Raw genomic sequence first — 10,726 nt, 5'->3', positions numbered from 1 at the left:
ATGCTGCGGGATGCTGCAAAGGGGAATGACACATCCACATTTGCCACTAGTACAAGTTACCACCATGGTCCCCAGCCCTCCAGACTTCTCAGCCTGGGTGGGCAAAACCTCCTGCTGCTGCTTTTTGGCAGCTGTAACATGCCCAGGAGGGGGCCCAGGGCAGCCCACCCTTCCTGTACTGCTCTTCTGACAGCCCCCCATTCCTCAGGGGCTCAGCTGGGAGGCTGTGAGTGCAGCAAAGTGGGGTTTGCTGCTTTCTTACCTTGAGTTCTGTCTGAATTGGTGGCAATTTGGCCTCTGTCAAGATGATGAACAGCCTGGGAGCAGGCAGGGAACGGCTGCGTGGATCTGGTATGGAGAGAGGGGAGGGCAGGGAACACTCAGGGCTGAAAGTGCCTCTAGTAACAGCTGAATTGACTCTGGAAAGTGATGAGGAGCACGGTGGGATGGCATGGCAGACACTGGGGTCCCACTGCCCAGGGTACTGTGCTGTGGGCATGGCTGGGCTGGAGCAGCATTTCTGCCTGGACCACACGGACAGGAACACTCCCCAACTGCTGCAATCGAGCGCCTTCCCTGTGGCACAGCTCTGGGGCTGCCCAAGTGGAGGATGCCAGGGTCAGCTCCTGCCGGTGCCATCGGTGCTGCCACTCAGTGCCTTTTGAAACGATCCTGCCGCGTCCAGACCCAGAGAGTGGATTCCCAAACTCAGGAGGAAGGTTAACAGGAACTGTAATCCCTCTCTAGCTGAAACTGCCGATTGCTTTACCAGCTGCTCCTGAGAGAGCGGCAGGCAGGGCTGAGTCGCCTCTGCAGTCCCCAGAAGGCCGAGGCGATGCTGCCTCGCTCTGCTCAAGGCGTTTGAAGAGATCCCCAAGCGGCAGAGCTCTGCTGGCCTCGGCAGCTGCTCCTCCACCTCGGCTCGTCCTTCCTCCAAGGGTCAGCCCAGAGAAACTCCTTCCCTGTCCAGGCCGGAGAGGCACAAGCGAGCTGGGTCATTGCTGCGTACTGTGAGCTGGTGCAGAGGACACGCAGGCAATGCTCCCTGCTTGGACGATGCTTCCAGAACATCCCACCAGGCCATGGCTCCACTGCTGCCCGTGCTGCCCCCGAGCATCCCGCAGCGGCCTCCGGCCCTCGGCACAGCCCCGACGCTCAGAGTCACCTTTCATGTAGACACTTGTTATTGCCAAACACATGCAGCTTTCTTGGACATATTTTCTCACTTTTTATTTTATAATCAGTATCAGAAAAAAAAATAAATTGGCACATTACAAAGTCAAAGCAGATTGATACAGTGACAGCTCACAGACACCTGCGAGGGTATCAAAGGAAGCGCTTTGATTGTTGTCATTTCAAGGGAAATTCACCCTTCCTGAAACGTTTTGTTTGATGCCAGGAACAAAACTCAGGGCATTTAAATATCTAGCGGCAACTTTTAGGAGTAAGACTATTAGTTGAAACAAGTTTCTTTACAAGGTTCATATCAGAATTCACAATACTGGTCAGAGTTAAATAGCTCCCGTTTGGGTTAATACCATTTTTTGACACAAAGCACAGGTAACAAACTCCATTGGTTGTTTTGGCATTTGAAAAGAAGAGAAAGCTTCTCTCTGGAATCAGTTTGGTGCTGTTTACTAAGGTGACCATGGACTCAAAAGCAGGTCTTCCAAATTGCTCATTTACCACTGGATATGTTTGTTTTGATTAAAAAATGCTACTTAGAAAGTGCACAATCAGGAGAAATCTTTGCCAACAGCAGCTCTGCCTTCCCAAATAATTTATCCTGCTGCTGAGGACCCAGTGCTGGGCACACACTGGCCCAAAGCATCTGTGGAGGGAAGGAAGGGGAGCTGTGGTGGGAAGGGGAGCTACGGTGGGGCTGGACAGACAGCAGGACACAGCTGAAAAAGGAGCCAGAATCAGCATCTTGGCTCCCTGGAGGTTTTGGGAGGAGCAGAAAGGCTCCAGGGAAACGCCTCATTAAAAACACTTACTTGCCACTACGGCTAGGTATTAAATTTTCATGATTATATTAAAAGACTAGAAAAAGGAGAGAACAGGAATTAAAGCACATGATGAAAGGATTTCTCCCAATTGTCACTACGTCTCTGTTTTCCTTGCGTCACCCACTGAACTGTTCCCATTTCCTACAAAGAAAACACCACAAAACTCCATTTGCAGCATTTCTTGCACATCAGCTCCCTCCAGGGACACCCCAAATCATGGGAAGACACTTCTGGCTTTGAAATATGGTCACTCTAGTAATGGACTGAAGAAATACCATGGATGCAAGTTGTGCAATGGAAAATGTCACCATGACAGCAGCTGGGACCAGATGATGGATGTGGGGATTTGACCTACACAGCTACTTAGCTCTTGGCTTCAGGCTTAAAAAACTCTGAGTTAACAAAGGAAAATCCTTCAAATTCTGACTGGTCAATGTTCCTGATGACTTCCTGGTCAGGAGGTGTTAGCACAGGTGGATGGCGAGTGAAAAACCGGTCGAAGTTTTCAGCATTGCGTCCGCACTATGAGAGGGGAAGAAAAGAAGGGATGGTGGGTGTGGAAGGAAGCAGTGAGATGGGGCTGCACTGTCCCCCCCAGCGTGGCGCAGCCACGGCGGGGCAGGAAGCTGTGCTAAACACACTGTGTTAGTCATGAGGTGATGGAATGGCACGGCATGGCACAGCCAGGGGCTGGCAAACCCTCTGGTTGCGCCACGGCAAGCAGCTGCAGCCGGAATGTACAATGACTTGCAGTCCCTGCTCACAGGGCAGGTCCCTCTCAAAGAGCCCTGCAGGTGTTCCTACTCAGGCATCTCTCCTTGCCCCAGAGCAGGAGGTGTTCATCATGTCTGGACTGCTCAGAGGCCTCTGCCTGCTCCTGCTCAGGGAGAGGCAAGAAGGCTTCTCCTCTTCCCCAGAACTCTGTCACACATCTGCCAGCCAAATGCTGCACACAGGCACTTCTGCCTGGGCATTACTAGGAAGACATTCTTCCCTGTGAGGTGCTGAGGCACCGGCACAGGTTTATCAGAGCAGCTGTGGCTGCTCCATCCCTGGAAGTGTTCCAGGCCAGGTTGGATGGGGCTTGGAACAACCTGGGCTAGTGGAAGATGTCCCTGCCCACGGCAGAGGATGGAACTGGGACATTAAGGTCTCTCCCAACCCAACCTACTCTGGGATTCTGGTTCTGTGATTTCCAGGTCTGCTCCATCCCTTCCCAACATGCCAATCAGACCGTGATGGTCCACAGCCTCACGGTCCCCAATGGTGCCAAATTTTCTTAATTTTCTTAGCAATCAAAACAAGGACCCTGTAACTTCCCAGGCTGGAAGTCATGACTTAATAGAATATCAACAGCAGTGGCTGATATCAGGTGGATGCCAGGTCACTGTGCAGATACAGACTAGGCTCAATTCCTGCCTGCCACAAACAGCATGTAGGGACTCTGCTCTAAGGGCTGGCGACTCTTCCTCCTGTCACACACAGCCAACGCTCCCCGGGCCCTGTTTCCTCTGAGGAGCTGCTCAGGCAGCACCTCCCGATCACTCAAGTCTCTCTCCCAGGGAGAACACACACTCCAAGTGCTGCCACAATTTTCCCTGGCATTTAACTTTCATTTGCTAAGTAAACAGATTTGCATTTTTAATAAACATCAGACTAAATAGAAAAAAATACCAACTACAAATACATGCAAACTTTAACACTTCCCAGTTCCCTCCTCTGCTCAGAGGTTTTAGGGAAGACCATGTGAATATCCATCAGCCTCTGATGGCATGTTACTCTGGCAGTCCTTGTATGTCCTTTTAAAGCCAAGTGAGACACTAACTCTCCTCAAACCTCTAAAAAGAGCTCAGTGTGTAATGCTTGAGTCGATTTAACTCCAGCTCCAGCCACAATGACCTGTTCCTCCAGCCTGAGCTCGTCCTTCTGCACCACAGTGCCCTCAGGTTTGTGAGGCCACATCTTGACATTTCTAGTCTGGGTTTGTTAAGCTTCTGCTCCCAAAAACATCTCCTTGCCCATGGCCATGAGCTCAGCATGGAGCTGAATCCAGCCCTTCTCCCCTCCTGCCCCTCTCCCAGGCCCCAGGAAGCCTCTGGCCACTGCTGACCCCACAGCAGCCAATGTTGCTCATTGTGGAGCTGCTCACTGCTCCAGACCACGAAACAAATCCAGCTAGAGAGCCTTGCAGAAGGATGTTGGAGATGTCTGACAAGTCAGCGACAGCCCAACACCTTCCCAAGGCTATCACATTAATATCAAAGCAGCAATTAAACCCTCCAAACGGGAGCTGCCAGTGAAACAAAGCCCTGGGGCCACAGTCAGAACACAAGGAGTCGGGATGGGCTTTTCGGGGCCACTGGGATAGCACAGACTCTGAGCAGGATGAGCAGAGAAGCTGCAGTGCTCCAGCTCAGCAGTGCAGTGCCTCCACACCTGGCAGGGGTTACGTGCGGCTCGGCCGCTCACCTGCCGATTCCATCAACTCCCAGTCCACTCTGAGAGCCTTCCAGTGCTTTCCAGCCCCGCTGTCACTCCCTATTAGCTTCAGGAGACCTCGGTGCAGACATGCAGGGCAGCTCATGTGCAATGTCTGACAGCACCAGCTGCCTTTTGGCTACAAAGAAATGTGCTGTCTTAAAAAAAATCCACAAAAATCAAACGAGCAACCCCCTCAGAAAGGTTTCACAACTAATCCTGATGCGATGCTGCCAGTTATTGGAGTAAAAGCACAAATATATTTTAATATGCAAGAATTTCTCACTGCCATGCAATAAGGCAAGAATATGTGGATGGAAAAGTGGACAAGTTGCATCTATCTGTGGTCTTTCCTGCCCTGCCCCATGGAGCTTGCGGACTTTGTTTGGACGCAGATAAAACGCATGGATAAAATCAATACCTTAAAGCTGAAAATTGCCTTTGGGTTTATAGAAGCCACAACCAAGCCCAAACCCGAGGTCTGAAGGAGGTGACCTTGCACTGGTGCTGTCCTCACACCACATCCCAAGCTACCCTGTGGTGCCACAGGCAGCCAAGGGCTCTGGGAATGTGGCAGGGCTATCCCTACCAGAGTTCCACACTCCAGGTTTGGCCCACACCTGTGATAGGGGAGAGCAGGAAGGATCTGTACTGCTCCAGGCAGCAAATGGTCTCTATCTGCAGGAGCACTTTCTTGACAGCTGCCCAAATTAAGTTCCTTGTTAATGGGCAGGAGATGCCATATGAGTTTTTACATTTATCTAAAGCCAACTTGTGAGAAACCTGCCTCATTTTACTCTGGTATTAATGTACAGGCATCACTCCATCCTGACTGGAGAAAGGGGGAGGGTGGAAATTTATCTTACATAAATCCCAGCGTGTCCTGTCTAATATTTATAGCCAACACAGAATGGCTTTTCTTCCCGAGCTGCAGAAATAAACCTGTCAGCTCTGAAGATGGCCTTGTATTTTATCACTTTCCTGCTTGATTTCAAATAGAGACAAAAGGCATAATAAAATATTTTCCATTGATCCCTGGGATGCAATCAAGGACCATAAGTAGCCAAGGATGCTGCTGCCACCACCACTTGCTCCCAGCACCAAGGAGAGGTGCTGGGCTGAAGACACCCGAAACAGTGGTACAACCACAATCCCAGTGGCCTGGCAGGCATCTCTTGGGCAAGTCTGACCTTTCTGGGGCTGCTCTGGGCCATGAAACTGGCTCCTTGCACCCCAGGGAGTGCAAGGCTGTTGTGTTTAGGGGAATTTGGATCACAGCATGAACTTGGGGCCATGCTGAGGGTCCCTGCACTGGTCATGGGGGACAGTGGTGCTTTTCACTTGTGTCTGGCTAACAACACCAACCCCCAGGTTGGGAGGTGCCAGCACATCCCTTCATCCCTGCTGCTGGCAAAGGGAGCAAGGGCTTCTGATGCAGGACCCTGCCTGTCACTCCTCTCCTATGGAAACAGCCAAGTCTCTTCCTAACCTACTGAAAACTGCAGCTCAGAGTCTGGGAAATCTCAGAGAAAGACTTTACAAGACCCCGAGGCTCCCAGAGCACATCTTGACTGAATTACCAGAGGAGATGTTTAACCTTAGCACATCCTCCTGCCTTCTCATGGCACACTCCTGCCCACTGTCAGCCCCCTCTATGCTTAAATCCCATCTAATTAGGAAATTACTTATGCAAACAGCAGAACTCACCTTGTACAGACTGAACTAAGGCTACAAAACCCCAATGCAAGCAGCCAGCACTTTTACACAACCAGGTCTATAAATGGCATTTCAATATTAATTAAGCCAAAGCAGTTAGGGGAAAATTAATTTATGCAATTAAAAGTTATTAGATTAAAAGCCATTTTTTAACCCCCTCCCCATCCTGTTGTGAGTAATCCTGAGCTCTGCTGTGTGATTTCAGTGCCTTCAAAATGAGACTTTTCAAATCACCAGGCTTTATGTAAAGTAAAGGAGTAATTAGATACCAAAAACAATAATTATCTCAACGAGAGACAGGGAGAGTAGGGAAGTGTGACACTCCCAGGGTAACCGTGGACCCAGGGAAGGAATTGTTATGCACCAGCTAAAGCAAGGAGCAGCCAAGCACAGCCCCATGTCAGAACCACCAAAGACAACCCAACCCCTGATCTGTCTCTCTCCTGACTCTGTGATAAAGGTTAATCAAGCACAAAGTAACACATGAGCTCTTGGGAATTCACTTCCAGCTCCAGGCATGGAACAGCATGGCCAGGCAGAGGCTGAGGCTCCATTCCCCTGCTAGGGTACAGTGATGGAGGTTTGGGGAGGGATGATGTGACAGCCTCCCTGGCATCAGCACTGGGCAGGCACAGTGAACCCTCCCCAGCACTCCTCTGTACCTTCCCAGTACCCCCCGTACCCCCATTCAAAACCGCAGAGATGCTACAAAATGATGGAAACACGGTGAAAAATTCTGTGGGTGTTATAGGGAAAACAACAAGCAAAGGTGCCTCTGTGGAGACGAGCTCAAATCCAGTATGAATTAATGACACCTCTGATAAGCAAAATGAGGATAAGACAATTTGGATGAGGCTCTACCCCCTTGGCTGCTGTTCCCAGGGCTGGGCTGGAGCAGGGAATGGCTGGGGGCAGCTATGGGCAGACCTTGTTTGCGTGTTATTCCTTATTTTCAAGCTCTGGATACAGACAGTCCCTGCAGCCTGACCTTTATAGACACTAATTTATAAAAAACCCAGAAAAATAAAGTAGACTTAAGCCAAGGGGATGAGCCAAGCCAGCACCAACCCCTCAGCAGCAGTGCGGGGTCCTGGCGTGACTCCCTGAAGGTCACAAGCACTCAGCACCATCTCCCCTCGGCACCCCCAAACACTCTGTAGTGCCAAAACCCATTCCCGTTCCTGCTGCTCTGCTCTGTGCTCACAGCTGCCACGAAAGGAGCAGCTTTTTCCAGCACAGAGGCACTGCTGGAGAAATATCAGCTATCAGCAGGTACCTGAGTTGTCTTAATCCTCCCTAAATCCCAAATCAGCTGCTGTTAATCTCCCTGTCCTATCAAACGGGGAATTTTCCCGGTGCCAGCCGGCAGCTTACATCCCCCTCCCCAGGGCCGGTGTCAAAGGGATTTCTAAAGAAAGAAGACATTTAAAGCAGGACAAAATTTGCACATTTTAAAGCAGTAGAGCAGCAAGAAAGAGCTTTTGATGGAATTCAGCTGTTTTTCCCTGTAAAACACCAAACACCAGTGCTCTGCCCCAGCCCAGGGCAGGCAGCGACACTAAGAACCTGCCTGGGACGAGAGGGATGGGGTAGAGGGGACGCAGTAGCAGCAGCTTCATTAGAAAATGGACACAGAGGTGGGAAATGGCAGGAGCTATGGATTTCAGGATACATAGGCTCCTGCAAGAATAACCCCACAAAGCCCCAGTGCTCACTCAGGGATTGTGGGGATGGGGCAGCATCTCCCCACAGCTGGAGCTCACGAATCCCTCCTTGTGCCTCAGCATCCTTAGCACAAAGGTCAGGTCCCACGCCCAGCTGACAAATCGTGAGGTTGCACAAACAGCCCCAAGCACTTCCACACTGTGATTATTTTGATATCAAAGTTGATGCTGTCCCAGTAACACCATTCCTACATGGTCTAAACAGTTGGAAGATTCCTTCCTTCCCAGAGAAAGGCAGGCAGCAATCCAGACCCTGGTGCTAATCAACCCCAGCTGCTTCCCAGCACCTGGTTCTCCCCATTTCCAAAGCAGGCAGGGAGAACAGGACACTATCCCTCTATGGATGCACAGGCAGCCTGGAAGCCATGGCACAGAGCAGCGCTCGGCTGCGGATCTGAGTGACTCCAAGGATAGGACTCCATGGATCTCCCTGCAAAGGCATCACTGCCAGGATTGAACCCTGTGAAAACATCTGTCTGAAATTAAACCAAACAGCCCCGGGGCCTCCCATGGGTCAGCATCCCTGCCCCACCCATGCTGGAGGAACAGAGAGCTGCAGAGGCTCCTGCCTGGCCAATGAACAAGGGTACGATTCCCATTTGATCAGTCAGGCAAAGAGCTGTAGGAGGGAAAAGGCTGCTGGAGCAGAGGCATTGAGAGGGAGCAGAGCTAAAGGCACCAAGCATCCCACGCCAGCTGGACTCCCACTCCATGTTTTCCCTGAAAGCAGAGCTTTTTCAAGCACCAAAGAGGTCCCTTCAAATGAACAGGCTAACTGTAAAGCAGAGGAAAAGCAGACATGTCTCAGGTTGTTACAGGTAGTGGGACAGGAGAAGGCTCAGGTAAGTACAAGGAGCATGCCTGGACTCTGAGTTGTGATCCAGGGGGATGGATTAAAGAAGCAGGAAATGTCCCCACCTTGATCACAAATATCAGCCATGGAGATCAGATTAACTGTGGATTCAGTTCTCTGTGAAACACCAGTGCCCAACTAGGGCACAGCAGCCAACAAGCACATGGGGAGTGGAAGCACATGAATAATCCCAAGCCTTAAGGGCCTGGAGCACCATGGAGAGACTCAGACATGGCTGTGACTCTGCCTGTCCCAGCAGTGGCAAGGAGAAACAGAGAAATCCAGGGAGGGATGTCTCTGTTCCTGAGTCTTCATGGTCACTGCTGCCTGCACATCCGTTCTGGGGAGGGGCAGGGAGAGTGCGGGGCGAGGGGGCCCCGCAGAGTGTGGGGTCACAGAGCAGCCCCAGCACTGCAGGCAGGCAGGGAGCCCCACACTGGAGCTCAGGCTGCACCCCTGCACTGGTGTTCCACAGACAGATGTCACTGCAGTGACAGCTGGCCAAGGAGCAGTTGAGTATTCCCGTCTGTTTTGACAAACAGCCTTCCAATCACTCCTGCCTCCACCTCACTTTGGCTGCTGGCAGCTCCTTCCCCCCAGGCTGCACTCCCAGCACCGCAGCAGCTCTGCAGTGAGCCCCTCTCAGGGCTGAGGGACAGCAGCCAGGACCCCTCGCCGCAGAGCTCCCTCCACCCGGGAGCCAGGCTCCAGCCTTCCAGCCTGGAGAGAGACTGTGGGGAGAGACACAGCTCTGCTGCCCACTCAGACAGACTGAGCTGAGCTGGGTGCTGAAATAAAGTTGATATTAAAGAGAAGACAGACATGGTCAGCTTGAGAAGAAGGGAGGAAAACTGAACACACAAACTGATCCAGGATGACAGACAGAGCTGCAACACGAAGGCATCTGGGAGCTGAACATGTGGAGCTTCCACCCCTGCAAGCCAGAGTGGGACCAGGCATCCTGGAGTTCTCCTGCCACAGCAGAGCTCTGACACATGCCAGACCCGAGGAGACACGATCTTCCAAGCAGACAGAGGAACAGCATCTCCAGGACGAGGACCACCCGCCCGTCTGCCCACGTGTGTGTGCACCAGGAGAGGGAGAGAGCACGGAGCAGAGCCACAGTGTGTGGGAGAGTGGGACGGGGGACACGGCACACTTACAGCCTTTGGCTTGAAGGGGGGCTGGATCTCCTTGCGCTCCAGCTTGTCCCAGTCGATGTAGCGGAAGAACGCGTGCTCCTTGATGTCCCGCTCCCCTTCCGGGCCACAGCCCAGGCGCTTGGCAGGGTGCTTGGTCATCAGCTTGGGGAGAGGAAGAGAAGAAACAGTCACTCACAGGGTGTCCAACTGCTTCCCAAAATGTCCCCTCTAACAAGTCTCCAGGGAGCTGTGATGCCCAGCTGGGCAGCCAGCACCATGCCCCAGGACACCCCAAATCAGGGGCTGGACCCCAGAGGGGTCCCATCTCCTCCATCTGCTTTTAGGGCTCCAAGCAGAGGACTGAGGGAGAAGCCAGAGCAGCTCCAGGGACAGGGAAGGTTGACAATGTCTTATGAAAGCAGATTAAGCGTAAAGTACATGAGCACTGGTGGGATGAGCACATCCCCATTCCTTCTGGGAATGAAACTGGTTCACCTCAGGGTGCTGGCAGAGCTCCCTGCAGTACCACAGCCTCAGCACTCTGCTGCAGAGGGGGAGCAGGAGGGAACAAAGCTGCTGAATGGTCCCTCTGCTTGGTACAAACTTCTCAGCAGCTGTAGAATTAACTCTAAGACCCACTGCCCATTTAACATGAACTGTCTCCCCTGCAAAGCTCTCATCAGCCCTGGACGTGGAACCCCCACTGCTCTGGAGCTGTGGCAGCAGACACGAGGTGCATTTCTCATGAAAAAGTCAATTTGGAGGAAAAAAGCACAAACAGTCCATTAATGTTGTTTATCATCT

The 10,726-nt window shown here is 51.9% G+C and overlaps 1 protein-coding gene across 1 annotated transcript in view; it reads right to left on the bottom strand.

Annotated features, from left to right (window-relative positions):
• The window catches only part of LOC103803878 (protein kinase C beta type), a gene marked incomplete at its 5' end in the record, with an annotated part of 45,839 nt that overhangs the window by 3,040 nt on the left and 32,073 nt on the right, over positions 1-10,726 (bottom strand). Inside the window, one exon of the mRNA XM_009076458.1 lies at positions 9,944-10,084. Coding sequence (XP_009074706.1) covers positions 9,944-10,084 — 141 coding nt within the window. The remainder of the gene's footprint in view (positions 1-9,943; positions 10,085-10,726) is intronic.

Source organism: Acanthisitta chloris, unplaced genomic scaffold (genome assembly GCF_000695815.1).
Source record: "Acanthisitta chloris isolate BGI_N310 unplaced genomic scaffold, ASM69581v1 scaffold336, whole genome shotgun sequence".
Classification (NCBI taxonomy): domain Eukaryota; kingdom Metazoa; phylum Chordata; class Aves; order Passeriformes; family Acanthisittidae; genus Acanthisitta; species Acanthisitta chloris.
The sequence above is the reverse complement of the archived record's forward strand: the minus strand, read 5'-3'. Positions and strand labels throughout refer to the sequence as shown.